Source organism: Rhineura floridana, chromosome 15, assembly GCF_030035675.1.
Source record: "Rhineura floridana isolate rRhiFlo1 chromosome 15, rRhiFlo1.hap2, whole genome shotgun sequence".
NCBI lineage: Eukaryota > Metazoa > Chordata > Lepidosauria > Squamata > Rhineuridae > Rhineura > Rhineura floridana.
In genome coordinates this window covers 36,548,078-36,569,827 of record NC_084494.1, presented here as the reverse complement: position 1 = coordinate 36,569,827, position 21,750 = coordinate 36,548,078, and the positions used below count along the sequence as shown (strand labels likewise).

At 44.5% G+C, this 21,750-nt stretch overlaps 1 protein-coding gene across 2 annotated transcripts in view; it reads left to right on the top strand.

Moving 5' to 3' along the window:
* Positions 1-21,750, top strand: part of DLL3 (delta like canonical Notch ligand 3) — a 92,536-nt gene that overhangs the window by 23,315 nt on the left and 47,471 nt on the right. For both annotated transcript variants that reach the window (XM_061597933.1, XM_061597932.1), the window contains exons 6-7: positions 1,919-2,135; positions 17,965-18,616. In XM_061597933.1, the coding sequence (XP_061453917.1) occupies positions 1,919-2,135; positions 17,965-18,616 (869 nt within the window). The remainder of the gene's footprint in view (positions 1-1,918; positions 2,136-17,964; positions 18,617-21,750) is intronic.

Genomic DNA, 21,750 nt, shown 5'->3' with positions numbered 1-21,750 from the left:
GAGAAGAGCTGACCTCTCGCTAGAAATGTTTTTGCACAGTGGTCCTTTTAAATGAACGGGCTTCCTTCTGGGATTTTAAAAAAGCATGTAATCAGGTAACTGGCACTATCTGTACTGTAATAGCAATGTGACTCAGTATAATGCCAATCTGCCTGACAGCCATAATCTGTGTGCCCAGGGCAACCAGTTTGGATCTCTGGGTGATAAACTTGCAGTATGAAGGCGGATCTAGACATTGTGCTAAGTGTAAAATGTAACCTGCAAAGAGCTTTTATTTGTGCTTACATCATCTAAAGAGGTATGACCTTGAGGTTTTCTAAGCCAAGAGCATTCATAGTTAAGCAATGCAGAAACTGCTTAGACCAAATCAGATGTAACAAAGTGATCAGCTCTTCTGTAAGTGAAAAAAGACAAGTATGATATGGGATAAAAAAACATGCTGTAAGTCTAGGATGTCTGTCATCTCTCCTTGAAAGTGCTTTAGAGCAGGGATGGCCAACATGGTGCTCTCCAGATGTTATTGTACTCCAACTTGTATCATCCCCAGCCGGCATAGCCAATGTTCAGGGATGATGGGAACTGGATACCAGCGACATGTGGAGGGCACTGCGTCGGCTACCCCTGAGCTAGATCATTGACAAAGGAAAGTTTTTCAAGAACTGAACTGATGGGACAAAGCCAAATAATGTTTCAAGTGGCTTTGCTTAGAGCTTAAATGTGATTGAAATGCAAACCCTATTTAAAGTACCTGATGGGTATTTTGCATGCATTATCTGTGTGTACGTGAATTAAGAGACTGAATGCAGTGGAGCAGAAACCACTAGGGACATCTCCTGTGCCAACACCAATGAAACATTTAATTTTATTACATTTTTTAGGCAATGGTAATCTGAAAAAACAGGAACTACCCCAAAGTAGCTCACACTAATAAGAGCATGAGAGATGGGCCCTGCCCTCAGGCTTACAAACTAAAAAACAAATCCACAAGGGGAGGCACGTTGAGGGGGGAAAGTAGCTGTAAAATATGGATTTAAAGGCAGTTGGGGCCAGGCTACAGGGGTGTAGTTGTCCAGGCTCGCGGGATGTCATAGACCCATTACTTTTTTGGGAGCAGGGTCTCAGCCAGGGCCCTATGTCATGAAAAGGGAGTGTGCTAGCCACTGAGAAGAGTCTTATTTATTTATAGAATTTATTAGTCGCCCATCTGGTGGCTCTCCAGCCACTCTGAGTGACGTACAACATAGGCATATAATACCTAGACATTGAAAATCTAAAATCAATGAAGATACAATCTAGCCCACCCCAAAAGCCTGCCTGAAGAGCCAGGTCTTCAAGGCCCAGCGGAAACTCATCATAGAAGGGGCATGGCGGAGATCATTTGGGAGGGAGTTCCACAGGGTGGGGGCCACAATTGAAAAAGCCCTCTCTCTAGTCCTCACCAGTTTGGCTGTTTTGACTGATGGGATGGAGAGAAGGTCTTTTGAGGCTGATCTTGTTGGGCGGCATAGCTGATGATGCTGGAGGCGCTCCTTTAGATAGTCGTTGTCTTTTTGTGCTGATTTAGAGTCAGGTTGAAAGGAGATAACCAATGAGAAGACTCTTTTTAGTAGTTAACACACAGCCTCCCCTTTCATGCCGATTGGCTCCTAGAGACATCTATTGCAGCAGAGTGTGGGATTGCGCAATGACAGGGAGAGCAAGGGAGAAGTGAAAGAGGAAAAGGGCATGGCTGTGATGGGGATGTGGAGTGCCTATCCTTAAGAGATCCTGCATTTCTGAATTTGTCACTACACTGCCACCAGGCTGATCTTTCTGGTGGGCTTTATGCAGGAACAACCTAAATGGATTTTGCCTCAGTTTCTATCCTAGGCAAAAAAAAAAAAAGCCTAATCGTTCGGCTATCCATCCTCTTTTTCAGGACTTAGAGAATGACTACAAATGCACCTGTCCTCAAGGTTTCTATGGCAAGAACTGCGAAGTCAGTGCCATGACCTGTGCCGATGGGCCTTGTTTCAATGGTGGGACCTGTGCGGAGAAACAGATGGGCAGCTACACTTGCCACTGCCTGGTGAACTACCATGGTTCCAACTGTGAGAAAAAGATAGACCGGTGCAGTAACAGCCCCTGCTTGAACAGTAAGTGTTCCCTTTCCCTCTGCAATATTTCATGATGTTAATGATGGGGGTCTCAGTCTGGGCTTTGAGTATCACAGTGCAGTGATTTTTTAAAAAAACGTGCTTTGAAGAGGTGAGCTTCCACATGATTGTATCTTAAGTTAGGCAACATCTGTCTAGCACATATACACAGACGACCACAAAAACTGTAACACGTTTTAAAAGAAAATCATGCAGTTTAGGTTCAACAAAACTAGAGTTTGCAGGGTTCTTTAAGAGGGACATATAAGGATTAAATCTACTTATTTGTATATCTGTTTGTTTATATTAAATGTATAATCCCACTCTTCCTCCCAAAGGAAGCCAGGGCAGCAAACATAACAAATAATTTAACAGCAACGAAAAGAAAAGCATTCTCAAAACAGTTTTAAAATATTCTAAAACACAGTTATAGTTTAATATGTCTCATATCTACTAATTCCTTTTTGTCAAAAATGTTCACAGACATTTTACAGAAGCTTTAGTGACGTAGTTGGTAGTTAAAGACAGTATTTGTAAATTTATTGTTAAAAACCACAGGTTATAAATTGGCACTTAGGATAAGCTTTGCAAGACTGCCCTGCTAAATTCACAAAATACATATTGAAAGACGCTAGGCTGTCACAGGAAGAATTGAAGTTTGCTTGCTTCCTCCTCCACGCCAGATGTCATTTGATAATGACTCTCGGTCAGCCCCAGTCAATATGGCCAATGGTCAGGGATGATGGGAGTTGTAGTCCAACAATATCTGGAGTGTACCATGTTGGCTATCCCTGCTCTGCACTATATCTCTTAATCTCTTCCCCGCTGCTAAAAGAAAAGGGCAATGATAACTTCCCCTTGGAGGGAGTAAGCATGCACCAAGATTCACTAATGCTCCCTGCACTACAGCTACTAGATGTTGGGAAATTCCAGAAGCCTCTCTTATTACCCAGAAACATGGTCTTGTTCCTGAGCCCTGACTTAATGGACAAAGGGAGGACAGAATGTCAAGAGGCAGTGTAAATGAACCGGACTATCACAGCTGCAAGAGGCATACCTGCCAATTATTCTGGGAACTGGTTGAGAACAATTAACATCTTTTTGAAATCAACTCGTTTGAAATGTGTTGGAGGAGAGCTTTGCGAATACCGTGGTCTGCGAAAAAGACCAATAATTGGGTGTTAGAACAAATTAAACCAGAACTGTCACTAGAAGCTAAAATGATGAAACTGGGGTTATCCTACTTTGGACACTTAATGAGAAGACAGGATTCACTAGAAAAGACAATAACGCTGAGAAAAACAGAAGGGAGTAGAAAAAGAGGAAGGCCAAACAAGAGATGGATTGAACCCATAAAGGAAGCCACAGACCTGAACTTGCATGATCTGAACAGGGTGGTTCATGACAGATGCTATTGGAGGTCACTGATTCATAGGGTCGCCATAAGTCATAATGAACTTGAAGGCACATAACAACAACATCTTTTTGAGCATAAAGTGAAGTAAGCTGGCAATTTTTATCAGATAATCAAACATTTTGGGGGGACAGTGCTAGATCAACGTTCTGCTACGAAGGCCCTCCTCCGGGTTCCAACTCACAGGGAGGCCCGGAGGGTGATGACAAGATCTAGGGCCTTCTCAGTGGTGGCCCCCGAACTATGGAACAGTCTCCCTGAGGAAGTACGCCTGGCGCCGACTCTGCTTTCCTTCCGGCGCCAGGTCAAAACCTTCCTATTCTCTGAAGCATTTTAAGTTACATTGATCTAATTTTAATAATGTTTATTGTATTGTTGATTGTATTTTAATATTATTTTGTTATTCATTGTATTTTTATACTATTTTATGTTCACCGCCCAGAGAGCTATCGCTAGTCGGGCGGTATATAAATTTAATAAATAATAATAATAATAATAATAAATAATAATAAAGAGAACCTCTGTTAAGTTGGAAAAAGTTTCACATTTCAAGAACCTAGGTGTAACACAGTGTGTGCTTCAACTGCACCTTAGCCTCATTACAATCTTCCCTCAAACTCCCGTGCAAAGACAACAGCATGATATTCAATTTGCACATCATGAATTTCAGTGGGAGGGGACTAGTCTTCCTGATGTGTACATCTTGAGTGCTGTTTGCATAGCATCCCTTAGCTATCTAGTGTATGCCTGTAATGTTCACATGTTGTGCCTGACAATGTATTATTGGGGCCTGTCTAGGGCTCTGAGTAGCCATACCCAAATCTAGGCTCAGAGCATGCTTTCTGCAGCCCAGGGTCCCTGAGGTTGGTTGCTGGAACTGGGGCTTGAGCAGGAAGCTGAAGCCTTAAGTACAGCTAGCAGAAGATACTGTTCGATTGAATGCTTCTGGTTAACTGTACGTATACAGTACCAGGCCTTGTCCATTCAAGTAGGCGGGATAAAAATCTGTGATTAAAAGAACTATCCAATTTGTCAGTTGTCTTCAGTGTCTTTATAAAAAACTTTTTGAGATGAAATCTAAATTTAATGGAAGCAAATACATTACACCATAGCCTCCTTAAAACCAAATCCATTAACTCTCTATCAGATATATTAATCTTAACCATATTTTGATTGAACCAAGCTAACTGCAAATCATGATTTATGAAGCGGGTATGTTTCAGCATACCCTAGTTAAGGTTAATCACAGTTTCAGGTCTGGCGGTAATGCGAGACTGCAGTTAATCAATAATAATAAGTGAAAGCTTTGTGTTTCCATGGTCGCACTGGAGGGGAGAGGGCAGGGAACATGCAAGGGGGAAGCTTGCCTTGTGTCACAGTGAGCCATTGTAATGACTGAATGCAGCCAACAAGTTAAAGCCTATTTTTCTTTGTAAAATAACAGACCTGGGATAGCAGTATGTGACTCCTAAAGAACACAAGAAGCGCCTGCTGGATCAGGACTGTGGCCCATCTAGTCTAGCATCCTGTTCTCACAGTGGCCAACTAGGTGCCTGGGGAAAGCCCGCAAGCAGGACCCGAGTGCAAGAACACTCTCCCCTCCTGCGGGTTCCAACAACTGGTATTCAGAAGCATACTGCCTCTGACAGTGGAAGCAGAACATATCCATCAGCAAACCTTCTGACAAAGTGTCCCATGATATGCTGATTAGTAAGCTTGCTAAATGTGGGCTGGATAGAACAACTATCAGGGGAATCCACAGTTGGCTCTAGAATCGTAGACAGAGTGCTTATCAGTGGTTTCTTCTCAAACTGGGGGGCGGTAATGAGCGGGCTACCACAGGGCTCAGTCCTAGGCCCAGTGCTTTTCAACATTTTTACTCATGACAGAATAAGAATCTGCAGATCAGGTTTGATAAGCATTCCTTGCACCTCCTCATCCAAGTCATTAATAAAAATGTTGAAGAGCTGGTATTCCGGCTTAGGCATGGGTAACATCTTCTCCTTCCTCCTTTTCCCACACCCCCTCCCTTTGTTCAGACACTAACTTGCACAATGAGTTATGGGAGAACTACAGTCCACATGTGTATAGCAGGTGAGGGATGAAAACAAGATGTTGTCTTTCATACTGCTGCAATGAACATTTACGCAAAATGCCGGTATATTGGCTGAAAAAGCCATGGTTCCTTAATGTAACAGGTGCTGCAGCGTGAAAGGGATTTTAGAAATCGGGACAGAAGTGCTACCATTTTAACCTGCAAAACTGATGCAATAAGCCCCATGTGTGAAAGTAGTCTAAGTCATCTCTATTGGTAAGAATCAAGTCAAGGATAGCTAATCCTCTAGGTCCTTCCTCCCCTTTTATAGAAGAAAGTTATCAGCAACACAAGTCAGGAATTTCTTGGAGGGGCCATTTTTAGCAGAATTTATGTCCCAACAAATATTGAGGTAATTGAAGTCCCCCATTACTACTACATCATGCCTGCTTGAAACATTGGCAGTTTGCTTTTCAAAAGTTTCATCCTCATCTTCCCGTTGATTAAGTGGTCGGTAGTAGACTCTCACCGCTGTGTTCCTTTTATTCCTTGCCCCATTTATTTAAATCTAGATGTTCTTGATGGGGCTACCAAGCTTATTCTCCTGAATTTCTGTGCAGGGATATATGTATATTTAACATATACTGCGACTCTGCCTCCCTTTCTGTTCCTTCTGTTCTTTTTGAACAAGTTATATCCTTAAGTTGCAGTATTCCAGCCATGGGAGTCTGCCATGGGAGTCATCCCACCAAGCTGCAGTTATACCTATCAAGTCATATTTACCCTCCTGTATTAAGAGTTCAAGTTCGTCCTGTTTGTTTCCATACTCTGAGCATTAGTATACAAGCATTGAAGACCATGTGATTTATGGTCTGGCTTCCTTCCTACAATTTAATGGACCATTATTGAGCCCCATTAGAGCTGTTCTCTCAGTTCCTGGTACTGTTCATAAGCCTTCAATCGTTACATCAAAGTTTACATCTCCCTCCCCGTTAGGATTCAGTTTAAAGCCTTCCTAATTAAGTTCTCCATGCTGTGGCCAAACACATTCTTCCAGTCCTTGTGAGGTGCAACCCATCATTTGCTAGCAGTCCCTCTTCCAGGAAGTATAGCCTGTGGTCCAGAATCTAAATCTCTCTCGTCAACTCCACCTTCATAGCCAGTCATTCACCTGCAGTATTTCCCCTCCCCCGTTCTAAGTACTGGAAGAATAGATGAGAAAGCTGTCTGGGCCCCAAAGTCCTTGAGTTTCTTTCCCAGAGTTCAAAGTCTGACATGATTTCTTTGTAGCTGCGCTTGGCAATATATTTGTTCCCACATGGATTAGTCTTGAGAAGAGAAGACTGAGGGGAGATAGGATAGCACTCTTCAAGTACTTGAAAGGTTGCCACAGAGAGGAGGGCCAGGATCTCTTCTCGATTGTCCCAGAGTGCAGGACACAGAATAATGGGCTCAAGTTACAGGAAGCCAGATTTTGACTGAACATCAGGAAAAACTTCCTGTTAGAGCGGTACGACAATGGAACCCATGACCTAGGGAGGTGGTGGGCTCTCCAACAATGGAGGCCTTCAAGAGGCAGCTGGAGAGCCATCTGTCGGGAATGCTTTAATTTGGATTCCTGCATTGAGCAGGACTGGATGGCCTTGTATGCCCCTTCCATGATTCTAAGTCATGGATATATGTCAGTGGGCTTTATGAGTGTTGGCAACCCTTCAGTCACATTTCTAACCCATCCTCCAGGGAGACAGTATACCTGGTGAATCTATGGATCTTCTTGGCATACTTGGGATTCAATCCCATGCAGTAGGGAGTCTCCCACTACTACTACTACTACTATTTCCCCAAGCCTCCTGTTGATACCCCCTTCTTTTGCGTCATTGGTAGTGTCTTGGCTACATAAGGATCCACACTTGGAGAACGAGTTCACTATTAGTGTATAATGATCATGATTCCTGGCCAACATTTCTCTGAAAACTCCAAGCCCAGGGAGTCCAAGCAAACAACCTCCTCTGTCAGCTTCTTTTATGGCCTCCTGATTGCTTCCTATCCAGATGCCATTTGGACCTGTTCAACATCAGCAATAGAATGGGAACAGGCATGTACAGGCTATTTGGTGTGCTTGTTTGGTGGCACGGATATCCTGGGACTTGTTCAATTGGGAGAATTTTGTGTGCTTGCATTTGGATGTTGGATCAATAGTTTTCTTTTAAAGGGAATTGATCAAGTTAATTTATTGCATTTACTGTTGGGTTCATTTTATTAGTAATTTTAGTCATCTATGTGTGCTGTTATGTCTTTCCTTTTTTATTAAGTTTCTCTGAGGACCTGATGGGTTAAAAAATAGAAAAGAAGATTATTTAAATACAATAATTATAGCCATAGGCACTTATGATCTGAGATTCCTGGGTGGTCTCGTTAATTCTGTTACTCAGCTGCTCTTGTCAGAAAGCATTTGTGTCTGTGGCCAGATAAGAACACAACAGGAAAGGTTGCATTTGGCATAGCAGTTAAGTTAGGAAAAAGACACTCCTTGCCATCTCCACCATCTGAGCCCAAGAAGCACCTGGAAACTGTGAGCCTGCCCTTTTAAGGGGAATGCAAGGAGTATATATTGGACTTCGTTTCACCCCTCACCATCTTGTTGTCTCACCCAGGTCCTGAAAGGAGACCAAGCACTGTCTGATGTTGCAGACTATTGAACATCTTGGAGGTTCATATGATTCCAACTGCTACTCAATATTGTTCACCATTTCCAAAAAAATCAGAGGGCTGACTTGCCATATTTGATTTGAAGCTGGTGAATTGTTTTCTGAGAAAGTGTCTGTTCCACATGGAGACTCTCGGGATCATCTTGGAGAGCCTCTGGGAAGGAGACTTCATGGCATCTCAGGCTTCTGTGAGATCCAATCTCCAAATTTTGATTCACCCCTCCACAGATAATTTCAGCACTTGGCTTATCTGGGCCAACACTTTCAATACCAGGCCTTGCCCTTCAGGCTATCGGCTCCAAGAGTATTTACGAAAGCATTGGTAGCAGTTGTTGCCCACCTGAGAAAACAGGAGGTGCACATTTTTTGCTACCTCAATGATCTCCTGGTCTGGTCAAAATCTCTTTTGCAGGACACGGCAATATGGTTGTCACCTTGGACTGCCTTTATTGCCACAGCTTTCTGGTGAACATCAGGAAGAGTGATCTGGTTCCCTGTAAGAAAATGACTTTCTTGAGGGCAGTCATTGATACCAGAAGGGATCTGGTGTGCCTCCCAGAGGAGAAGATCTAGAAGGAGGCAAGGGCTGTGCTTTCCTCCAGGTACCCAGATGTTTTCCTCTTGGCCCAGCTGCAGGGATTGAGGAATGCCTGTATAGACATGGTTCCATGGACCAGGTTCCATTCCAGGGAGCTTCAGTGGTGCATCCTTCCCTACTAACAGGATATTCTGCAGAAAAGACACCTAAAGGTATGGGTGGGTAGATGGTTAGACACTGTCTAAGATGGTGGCTGTTCTTGGCAACTAGGTGGGACTTTCTGATCTGGGAGCAACAGAGGGTGCAAGTCACAACAGATGCTAGCTTGTCAGGCTGGGAGGCCCATCTGGGGGACAGTGTCACTCAAGGATGTGGTCACAGATGGAGTCCAGCAGGGCTGTCAACTAGCTGGAATTGTGTGGGCTGTGTGCTTGGCCCTTCCATTTTCCGTTGCAGGGCAAGTGTGTGATATTGCATGCTGTCAACATGACTTCAAAGACACCCATAATTTGTCAAGGGAGCAAACATTCTCGATTCCTCATGAAGGAGGCAGTTCTACTTCTGTCCTGGGCCAAACAGCACATCTCCAGCATCTTCAGTGTAACAGCAGATTGGCTCAGTCAACAGGAAGTATCCCAGGCAGAGTGGAGCCTGCATCAGGAGATATTTCAGATGATTGTGGATTGACTTGGCCTACCGCAGGTAGCTCTGCTTGTGGCTCCACTTTCACCCCAGGGAAGCAATGGAGGATGAATGGCCTGGCATCTCCTTGACCCTGAGGACTGCTTTATGCCTTCTCATCCACAGTGCACCTGCAGAGGACCCTTCACACAATAAGGTCAGAGAGGGCTTGGGTCATTGTGGTGGCACTGTTTGGCGCAGCAGGGCCTGGTTCATGTATCTAATGACCCCTGTCTCAGGGACAGCATTGTTTCTCCCCGCCCACAGAGACCTATTAAGCCAAGGAAAGGCATTGCATCCAGATCCTGGCTGGCTGAAGCTTCACGCCTGTCTGTGGAGTGCCAAGTGGCTTAGGGGACAAGGCTTTAATGCCCAGGTTGTTTCCACTATTCTGGCTTCCCATAGAGCTTCCACCAAATGCTTCTAAAAGGTTACCTGAAGAGGTTTCATGAGATGTTGCAGGCAGACGGGTAAGAATCTGCTGTCGACTGGAGTTTCAGTTATATTGGCCTTTCTGCATTCAGGTTTGGAGCAGGGCCTTTGCTCCAATTCACTGAAGTGCCACATAGCAGGTTTGGGGTGTTGGAAGTGGGGCAAGAGAGCAACTCCTGTTTTGTTCTTTTGTTTAAGCTCCAGAGGGAAGATAGGGCTAGGGTCCTCCAGATGGATAGGCTTTGTTTACCTTTTACCTGTGATGCTCTGACTGACTTCCTTCTGTGATGCCTTTATTTATTTTATTTTATTCTTCGGTTTATTAGTCGCCCATCTGGCTGGTTACCCAGCCACTCTGGGCGACGTACAAAACAGAATAATACATTAGACATTAAGCATACCATAAGCATTAAAATATTAAAACATACAGTAAAAGTTTCAACCCATCCCAAAAGCCTGCCTGAAGAGCCAGGCCTTTAAAGTCCGGCGGAAGCTCATCATAGAGGGGGCATGTCGGAGATCATTTGGGAGGGAGTTCCATAGGGTGGGGGCCAATATTGAGAAAGCCCTCTCTCTGGTCCTCACCAGCCTAGCTGATTTAGCCGGTGGGATCGAGAGAAGGTCTTGAGAGGCTGATCTTGTCGAGCGACATCCCTGACAGTGCTGTCAGATAAACTGGGCCCAAACCGTATAGGGTTTTAAGGGTCAAAACCAACACCTTGAATTGGGCCCGGTAAACAGCCGGTAACCAATGTAACTCCTTCAAAACTGGAGTAATATGATCTTGTCGGCGGCTACCCTTGATCATACGAGCCGCCGCATTCTGTACCAGTTGCAATTTCCGGACCATTTTCAAGGGTAACCCCACATAGAGCGCATTACAGTAGTCTAGGCGAGAGGTGACCAGGGCATGTACCACCAGTGGGAGCAAATGGTTGGGAAGGTAGGGGCGCAGCCTCCGTATCAGATGCAGTTGATACAGCGCTGCCCTGCTCACAGCCGAGACTTGAGCCTCCATGGACAGCTGGGAGTCAAGAATGACCCCCAGGCTGCGGACCTGGTCTTCCAGGGGCAGTTGTACCCCACTGAGCACCAGGTCCACATCCCCCAGCCTTCCCTTGTCTCCCACAAACAGTACCTCGGTTTTGTCAGGATTCAGCTTCAGCTTGTTCCTTCCCATCCAGTCACTCACCGAGTCCAGGCACGTGGACATGGTTTCTACAGCCAACCTCGGTGAAGATTTAAATGAGAGATAGAGCTGCGTGTCATCTGCATATTGATGACACTGCAGCCCAAATCTCCTGATGATTGCTCCCAGCGGCTTTACATAGATGTTGAATAGCATCGGGGAGAGGATAGAACCCTGTGGCACCCCACAAGTGAGAGGCCATGGATCTGAAACCTCCTCCTCCAGTGCTGCTCTTTGGTACCTACCAGAGAGGAAGGACCAGAACCACTGTAATACTGTGCCTCCTATGCCCAGCCTCTGCAGGTGGTCCAAAAGGATACCGTGGTCAACGGTATCAAAAGCTGCTGAGAGATCAAGGAGAATGAGGAAGGTACCTTCGTTCCTATCCCATGCCCTCCTCATATCATCTACCAAGGCGACCAAGGCTGTTTCAGTCCCATGCCCAGGCCTGAAACCCGATTGAAATGGATCTTTAGGGAAGCTTACCTGCCCCTCCTCCTTCTGCCCTTTCCACTCCTTTGTCCTGTGGCTGACCAGGAGAAAGGAGATTCCCTTTGTCTCTGCTCTCTCTCCTAGCATGGGGCTGACTCCTACACCTGGGAGTTATGCCTCCAACTTAGCTAGTTAGTTAGAACTAGGTTTGCCTTTTCCATCTACTATGTATTTCTATAAATAAAGTAGCTTTTCTTATTTTACTAAGTCTCCAGTCTCAGTGATGCTGATGCAGGGTAAAAGCCTGCTTTCTTAGGCAAATGCACGCACACGCCGGCACACTCGCATTTCAACATCTGCTGTTACTCTCTGCTTGCTGTGGTGCTGCTTTTAAATGAAATTAAGCAACACAACTACACACAGTGCAACAAGGGGTCTGTCCTGGCCAGACCCATGGGTGCTTCAATGGTGCTCAACCTATGGTCAAGTATTTTCTATGGGGAGGTGCCTCTGCTCAAGCCTCCTACGATTCATTGCTTCCCTACCTGGGACCTCAATAGGGTGCTGCTGACTGTAGTGACAGAACCCTGTGAGCCTCTTAGATCAGGTCTTCGATGAGTTTTTTCAGCTGGAAGACACTGCAGTTGAAACCAACATCTGTTTGGGAGCTATTTTCAAGGTGGCTACCTGAGCCTTGGTGTTTACCTTTGTTAGGTGTTACAGGCTAAGTGCTTACACTTCCTCCAAGGTGTCTTTCAATAGAAGGGATTTGCAGCAGGTTATTTGAGTTCAGAGACTTGAAAATAGAAACTTGGACTTGCTCTGATAAGTTCAATTTATGGAGGGAATCCAGCCCTCCCAGTCAGGTCTTGCTGCTGTAGTGGGTGACTTTTTTCTGGCTTTTTTGACACATGGGAGGGTAGTCTTTGAGGCTTTCTTCCTTCAGCTGTTTCCCTATCTATCCACCCTTGTTTCTGTTCTGTGCTCCCATTTTAGGTGGCCGGACATTCTTTACCTTTTCTTATGGGTTGCCATGCCAGTTTGAGTATTTTCCAGGGTCAGCTTTTGGCAGTTGCAAACTGGAGGGTTGCCCATCCCACAAGGGAAGTCTCCTCATTTGCATACTCCTGCTGAGTGGAGTGAGGGGGAGTGACAACAAGCCATCCCTAGAATGCTCTCCACCCCCTGCAGGAAGTGAACTTATCATGGTAAGTCCAACATTGCAATCAAGTTCTTGTCTATCTTCCTGATTGGTCTGTCCTCTAAGCCTTCCGTGATATGGTCTCAGAAGTCAAGTTTTAAATCCACAAATTCCTAACAACACAAAGAACATGGCAGAGTACTCTGCACTAGAAAACGTTTAGCTTTCAATAATCCTGTAGTGTGGCCTGAACGTGAAGAGATGTGCTTGCTTTTGCCAGGCTAAAAGCGCCACCTGGAAGAAGTAGCACAAATATCTTATGAGGAAAGAAGCCTGGAATATTTATACATACTTTTCCTGAAGAGGGTTTATGAGAAGGTCTGCTCCTATCAAAGAGCTCAGAAGCCTGGACAGTTGAGTGAACAGGCTGAACACTGAGTTTGCTCCTTCTAGACAAAATGCTTTCTGAATGAATGCAGCTAAGACAGGACTTGAGTCAATCAAAGTATGCATTCATCCTGTTTATTCTGTGCACACTTCTTCACCAGCATCTCAAAATAGACTTCATCCAATCCAAAATGCTACTCAAGGAGACCTATCATTTCAAGTAGCTGTACACTATACCAAAGGTGTGCTTCGGAAATGACCAGAAAGTACTTTACAGACAATGAACGATGAAGTGAACTGGAAAGCCGAAGAAGGAGAAGGAAGAACTGTATTATTGCACCACAATCTGAGGAAAGAAATCTTCAGTGGTATTCACCAAGGACATCAAGGTTTAAACAAATGCTAAGCAGATGGTTCAACACCAGGCCACTGGCATAAGAAACAAAATCTTACCCTGTGGCTACTGCAGAAGAAATAGATCAACAAAATGGAAAGAACCTTTAAATCACCACACCCTTATCCAGGACGCAGAGCTTGGAAAAGTTACTTTTTTAAACTACAACTCCCATCAGCCCCAGTCAGCATGGCACTGGAGTGGGCTGATGGGAGTTGTAGTCCAAAAAAGTAACTTTTCCAAGCTCTGTCCAGGAGACCTTGGAAAATACTCATTCAAGATGTCAGTCACGACTGACAATTCAACCAAATTCATGCTTGGCCATGAAGCTTACAGGGTAACATGGGGCCAGTCACTGTCTCTCAGCCTAACCTACCTCACAGGGTTGTTGAGAGGATAAAATCAGGAGGGGGAGAACTATGTTTGTACACCACCGTGAGCTCCATGGTCTCCAAAAGGTTGACAACCCCTGGCATGTGTTAGCTATGCTGTTGAAACTCGCTGCTTTGATTTTATGTAAGGTCAGGCCTGTGTGTCGAAAAGGGGAGCACAACTTGGGAAAGCCACCAAGGCCAGGTATGTATTATAAGGCCTTTTCCACTCTGTTATTTAAACTCTGAGTTAGGGCAACTGATAGCAGTAGAGCTGGAAAAATGAAGGTCATGGGTGGGGATATGAGGACAGAAAGGGTGGGGTTTGCGTGGGGAGCAAAGTCATGGTGGGCTTCTCAGGGGCATCTGCTTTCATTGGCCACTGTGGAAACAAAGATACTGGACTAGACTAGATGCCACCCGGGACACCTGCTGGGAGGCAGGGCGGGATATAAATCGAGTGAGTGAGTGATTGATTCTTGGCCTGGTCCTGCAAGGCTGCTCTTACATGGAGATGGGCATAGGAGGTGGCTGGGTTGAGAGAAGGACTGGCCAAGTCCATTTTATATGTTCCTGGCAGAATGCACATTTTGTTACATGCTCCCTACGTCCTTGAGTAGTGAGGAATTCCAGGAGCCATGCTGGCTGGGTTAAGTTTGGGTGAGAGGGACCTTGGAGGCTTGGTGACTCTGTAATATTTGTTTTATTTTCAAATACACAAGCAAAGCAGCAGTCCCCAAAAGAAAAACTTGGGCAGCACCTCCAGTTTTAGCTGATGCCAGTGTAAAACTCTCTCCTGAAACTGCCAAATAGTTTGTGAAAGCCTCATGCACCTACCCCTTCCCTCAGCTGGAAGAGCATCCCTTTCTCCAAGCCATGTTGGATACTTCATTCAAAAAACAGATTATCGGGAGACCAGCTCCTAACAGGTTCTGTTCAGATGTTAGCGTTTAGCATAAAGTCAGAGAAGGCAAGCAAGATGAACAAGGGGATGGAGAGAGTCCTCTATGAGAAAAGGTTGCACCATTTGGGGCTTCATAGTTTGGGTAAAAGGTGATGTGGCAGAAGTGTATAAAATTATGCATGGCATGGAGAAAGTGGATGAAAAGCTTTTCTCCCTCTCTCATAACACTTGTGGACAACCAGTGAAGCTGAATGTTGGAAGATTCAGGACCCACAAAACAAAGGACTTCTTCACTCAGCGTATAATTAAACTCTGGAATTCGATCCCACAAGAGGCAGGGATGGCCACTAACATGGATGGATTTAAAAGAGGATGAGACAAATTCATGAAGGAAAAAGCTATCAGTGGCTACTAGCCACAGCCGCTCTGCTCTGCTTCCATAGGCGGAGGCAGGATGCTTCCAAATACTAGTTACTGTAGAAGCCACAGGAGGGGAGAGTGCTCTTTGCACTCAGGTTCAGCTTGTGGTTTTCCCATGGGCAACTGGTTGGCCACTATGAGAACAGGATGCTGGACTAGATGGGCCATTGGACTGATACAGTAGGCTCTTATATTCTTATCTCCTGCACTTCAGCATTTGCAACTATATCACTACTTGACAATAAACATGTTTTTTAGTCCTTCCCCCAATAATTTGAGCACTATCTCACCTTTAAGGAGGACTTGATACCTGATGTTGCCTCTCAGACCTCTCAAACTAGGAACCATCTGGAGGTCTTCCACCTTGATAATTCTCCAAGTCCCTTTGCTTCCCTATAAGCCCCTGGTTGAGAAGAAAGATGGTGCATACCACAATGTCAAGCTGCAAGCCAGGGCTCTATTTCTTTAAATTTCTGCTGACTCTAGGCTAAGAGATGGTACTTGTGTACTCAGCAGGCTTGTTTTGGGTATCCAAGTGCTGAGTTTTGCTCAGCCACTTGCTGAAGTGCCCAGGGTCCCTGTGGAGCTCCCTCAGGCCTTATAGCATGTCAGTTCTCCATATTACCTGGATTGGGCTCCATAGAACCTGAAATTTGTTGTCTGATTTCTGCCGTATAACCCACAGAGCCCTGCATAAGCCTTGGTTTGGCATCCTGTGGGCTCAACAAGTACAGGACAGCTGGAATCCGATTAAAGTTCTACACCATTGCTTCCTCGTTCTATCATGCCCAGAGTCCATTGTTCCTGGGGCTTGTGTAGACTGGCCTTCGCTCCCACCATCTTGCAGTCATTGGGATACTCTGCCCTTCACAGATGTGAGCCCAATGCCCAGACACTAGTGTCTGCACTTAACAGAGAGTTGTCAGCTTCGCCCATTCCCACATCCTTCATCTTCTTTTTCTATCAAGGTATTGGGGAAACAAATAGCTTTACAGTTAATAAAATATTGAAAAGGTCAGCATTGTTGTTCTTCCTCTTCTCTTTCCACCCCCAGCCAGTGCGACCTTTATTTTTCCCCCTGACTGTTCCTAAGCCAAGATGACCACACAGGAAGTGGATGGAAGTCAGGAAAGGAAGCTTCTCTTAATTCTCTAATTGTCCTTCTCATAATTCTTGTTCATGATGTGAGGTATCTGTTAAGAACGTAAGAAATTGCCAGATGCTTGTCAGACTCTTGGTCTGTCTAGTTCAGTCTTGTCCATACTGACAGGCAGTGGTTCTCCAGGGTTTCAGAAGGAGTCTTTCCGAGCCCTACTTGGGCCACATTCACACCATACATTTATTCCACTTTAAACAGTCGTTCCCAGGAGACTCCATTCTCCTCACAGAGCTACAATTCTCAGAGTGGCTTAATAATCAATCCTTCTTCCAAGGGAATTGCAGATCTCCTAACAACTATCAGGACCCTTCACAAACTACACTTCCCGAGATTCTTTGGGGAAAGCCATGATTGCTTAAAGTGGAATGATAGTGGCATAAATGTATGGTGTCAATGTGGCCCTGGAGGTGCTGGGAACTGAACCTAGGATCTTGAACATCCAAAGGATGTGCTCTGCCACTGAGCTGCGACAAGGGATGGGAAGATTTGTCAGTCTGGGTTCTCGCGGTTTTTAATTTTTCCAATCTTAAATTCAGTTCTCCACATTTTTGTAGCAATTTGTGATTTTTTTTTTAATCCTCATTAAAAATGATCAGCATTTTAGTGCACATTTTTCCTAATAAATACATCTTTGTATGTAGTTTTTACTAATATATATTTTTGAAAGCAATTTCTCCTGATATGATGCATTTTTGTATTTTATTTTATTAATATATTCATTTTTATGCACACTCCTAAAATATGCATTTTTGTAGGCATGGGTTGGAGAACTGTATTGCAAAAATTGGGTATGTGTGAATTTCAAGGATGGCTCTGTTTTGGTCCTTGTATTGTTTCGGAAAGTGTGGATTTGATTCGGCTGTAAGTGCGAATTGAACAGAGTTCTGCTCCATATTTAGCTGTGACCCTTTAAGATGACCATGCCTTGGGGTCTTACATTGACATGTACTGGCAGTAGGTTCAAAGGAGAGGCAAGGAAGTTCTCCGTGCCACAATGCATATCTTAGGCATTTGTTGCCAGAAGATGTGGTGAGGGCCACTGGCTTAAATGGCTGTAAAAGGAATAAGGCAGGAGAGATTTGTCATTCCCTGTAATATTGAACAGGTGGTGAGTGCTGACAGGATTGTAGCCAAAATTAGGTAATTGAGAAATAAGGGATAAGTATTGGCATGCTTGGGGAAAAACCCTATGATTTGCAGAAGAACAAATCATTTAAAGAAGCAAGCCTAAGGGAGCACCCCACACAATAGCCAAGTAGCGACATAGATCTGAACAGGGCGGTTCACGACAGATGCTCTTGAAGGTCGCTGATTCATAGGGTCGCCGTAAGTCATAATCGACTTGAAGGCACATAACAACAAACAAAAAAGTATGTTCTCTGGTTTGTGATGTGATGTTTGTTTTGCTTGTATTATGTTTTAATTGTGATTTACTCCAAACCCTTGGTGTGAGACAGAGACAAACAGCTCTCTACCAATTTACAGATGACTTCCTCCCTGCCTGGTCACCTGAAATCTCTTATTTGCCACAGTTGACCAGAACTGAGCAAACTAATTAACCGCTTAAAACCAGACAAATAATCTGCTTGCATATCTCTGTAATTTTCTCTTTTTTCCTTTCCAGGCGGCCACTGTCTGGATCTGGGCCGTAGTGTGATCTGCAAATGCCGTCTGGGTTTTGCTGGCCCTCGCTGTGAGCTGAATATCGATGATTGTGCAGGAAACCCTTGCGCTAATGGAGGCACGTGCATTGATGGTCCAAACAGCTACACCTGCTCTTGTACCCTGGGCTATGGCGGGAAGGACTGTAGCACCCGCATGGATGCTTGTGGCTCCAACCCTTGCTTGAACAGCGGCACCTGCTATACTCACTTCTCAGGCCACGTCTGTGAGTGTTCAGCTGGCTACATGGGCTCCAGTTGCGAGTTCAAAGTTCAGGTTCCCACCCCTGTTAGCAGCCAGCGGGTGACTGAGGGCCCTTTTCCTGTTGCCTTGGCAGTTTCCTTTGCTCTGGGGCTTATGACGTTGGTGCTGGCGGCATGTGCCGCTGTGGCTGTGCTTCGACATATGAGGCAAGGCTGTAAAGCTGTGAAAAGCAGTGTCCGCAATGACCTGGCAACCATCAACAACCTCAAGGAGAGGGATGGCTTCCTCATTTCCCCTGGATGCTTTAAGGTGTCGAACAAAGATGGCAGATTCAGTGGTGACCAGTTCAACTGCAAGAGGAAGTTGCTGGATCAGAGCCATGAGTCGCTCTGCAAGAAGAAGCTGGAGAAGTAAGTGGTACCATCTGTCCAGTTTGGGCTCCTCTTCTTTACACAAATTTTCAAGTTACTAGCAAAGTTCAGGGGCGTGGGGCGTGGGCAAAGATTGGCAAGGGGCAGTATGTTGAAGATGGACCATGATGACAAAATTAACTGATTTGTTTACAAATCAGGCCCAATTGTCATGTTACTACTTGATGTAGTAAAATCACCATGATGGAAACATACCACATCAATGTTCTGTAGTGAATATTGCATCTGAATGTGCCCTCATGTGGTGGCTGTTGATATATTCTGTGCCAAGGGGAACCCCTCATTTTCAGCAGAATGGGTGGGAGTGCTCTGCAAGTGCTCTGGAGGAATATTCAAATGCACTATCATTAGAGCACTAAGACTTCTCCATTTAATCATGCAAAATTGGCAAGGAGAATTAATCTCAGGGGAACCTTTTGATCTGAAGCCCCCATTCGTTTGTTTCTATTTTTGTGTTTTTAAGTGTACGTTTTCTTACTGAGTTGAAAACATTTTAGCTCTTTCAACTGATCCACAATTACCTGATTGTTCTCTTATCTAAAGGAAGTTCAGACTCTAAACCCAAAGGGGGATGTGGGAGAACTGGAAGATATTACTGTGTGTGTGTGTGCATGCATCTCTGTTGGATTGGTTTCTAACAACATAACCAAAGCCTTCACACTGACAAATGTTAGCTCTAAAATCACATCCTAGAATCCTAAGACCTCTAGGGTGGGAAATCTTGTTCTGAATCGAATCAATTTTCTGTTCATTCCAAATCCTTTTGAAGTATGTTGTCACTATGTTTTTGGGAGTCTGTCAAGACAGAATACTTTCAATGAAGCAGACTGGTAGCTTTATACAAATGTAAATAGATTGTGAGCCTCTGTGAGTTAGAAGCAACTGATTTTCCAGCATGAGCCAGATAAGAACTAGTTGGAATTGGGCGGTGGGAGGGGGAGAGATAGGATTCAGTGGAAGCCACAGCACTTCTGGCCACGTAGTGGGGAGGTAGTGCTATGGTAGTTTATATATAAAGTTAGGAAGTGCTGCAGGCTGAGTGAGAATGGTAGCGCTGTTAGTGGACAAGGTAAAGCAACTTTTGCTTCCTTTCAGTAAAGCCATTCCCTTTTGTATTTGTAGGTTGGATTAGTCCAGAGAGGGCCTAGTAGTTCTCTGTCTCCAAGGTGCTACCTGGAATATATTTAATGCTGACCTCTGTGAAACGCCCACCACTCAAAATTGCTTGCCTCTCACATACTCTTGTAATATTTTTTAAGTCCTTTAAATCCTGTGGATTTAATCTAAGCCAAGTGGTGGCAGCTGTCGTCAACATATCTTTGGCCACCAAGCCATGCTGCCCGCCTCTCAGGTCTTCCTCCTAGTTTCTCAATCCGTTTCCTCTGTTGTTGTCTTCTTCTGCCTGACTCCACAAATGCCAAGTACCAACCACGCCAATCTTCCCAAGTAACTAACCCTCTGATGACCACCACCCGGCCATATATACACTTCCAATGGCTTCTCTAGTTCAGCCCCAGTCAATCACACTGTGTAACTGAAAATTCTAAACCTGCACCCACCAATCAAAACATTCATATCTTCTGTCGCTTTTTTTTTTGCATACCAACCCTTCCTCACAGCTGTCAGTTAAGGCTCCAAGGGACAGTTAAATTAACGTTCAGCAGACCAGACAGAACTTCCTACACAAAATAGATTACAATACAAATGTTAGAATACATTACGTCAAATAAACAGGATATCTTCCCAGATGGCCACATGAATTCACTGGCAGTTGTGGTTATAATTTTTAACAAACCCGTAGATTTGTCAGATGTGTCCCAGCTAGTGGTGCTCATAAGGCTGATCACTGAGATACGGACTTTGTGCTACAGTGTTGTCTTTCTGTAATACACGCACATCTTGCTGTAGTACCTCTAAGAATGTGTATGCAGAAATCCTCATGTTTTCATGAGCTGATCATGTGACTTCTCCAGGAAAAATCTCTTTGAGTAGGCTCCTAAAGGGGTGGGGTGGGGGTTCATTCATGGGATGGTCTCTCAGGACAGCCTCCCAGAACTAACTCTATGCGTTTGTCTGTACACTTCACAAAGTACTCCCCAAGTGCTAAAGCTGCAACAAAAAAGAGCCCTTTGAAGCAAAAAAGCTCATGCACTTAACTTTTGAGTGTAAGGGAGATCTCCAGAGAGAGGATACAGGAAGTGAGTATGTTTTAAATTAAAATGTTCATCTCAAACAAAAAAAAATCAGTCCTTAGGATACTATGCAAGCGAATAAACAGTTTTGCATTTTTCAGTGCTTCTGGTGCTGGCTATATAAATGATACAAATGAACAGCTCTGCAAGATGGGCCACAACTGCATGTATATGGCAAGTCTGGCCATTCATTCATTCTGAAAAGTGTTTATTTTTAGCCTCTATTCACTGTTTTTTGGGAGGGGGCCAGAATGACTGATTCTTAAAGAGAACCATTCCTTTTATCCCATAACGGCCAGGTTTCCTGAAGAGGCTTTGAGTTCTAATAATGGTCACAAACCTTAAGAGATGTGTACATAAAACTTATGTCCTCTCTGCGTAGCTTGGCAGAAGAAGTTTGGTGATCCATCAAAGTCTAGCTATCCAATGTCTGTCTATGTGCTTATTGAAACCTTCAGAAGAGAATGTCTAATGGGCAATGGCCATGTAGTAACATTTACTGTAAGACCTAGTTGGGTTTCCCTCCAATTCCTGAGCCTCTCAGGCTTCCATGACAAGCTGAAGCTTCTAGTCTTCAGTGAAGGGGACATTTTTGTTGTGACAGAAAGTGCTTAATTTCATCCGGGATTCAGCCTCATAATGCTACAATACTGCTTTTTATCGATAACAAAGACCAGCAGAAGATGAGGCAGAGGAGGAGCTGACAATGAACGTTGCTGGGTCAACAGGAACAGAAGTGGAAGTCTTTTAACACTGATGAAATGTGTTCCTTTCAGCAAATTCTAGTTAACAATCTGGCTGCCACACTACAGCAAGAGAGCAAGGGGAGCAATACCCATTAAAAACCAGAAGAGCAAATATATTTTGTGCTGTCACCTTAGTTAATCTATTGGTTTAATTTGTATAGAGCAAAGAAATAGT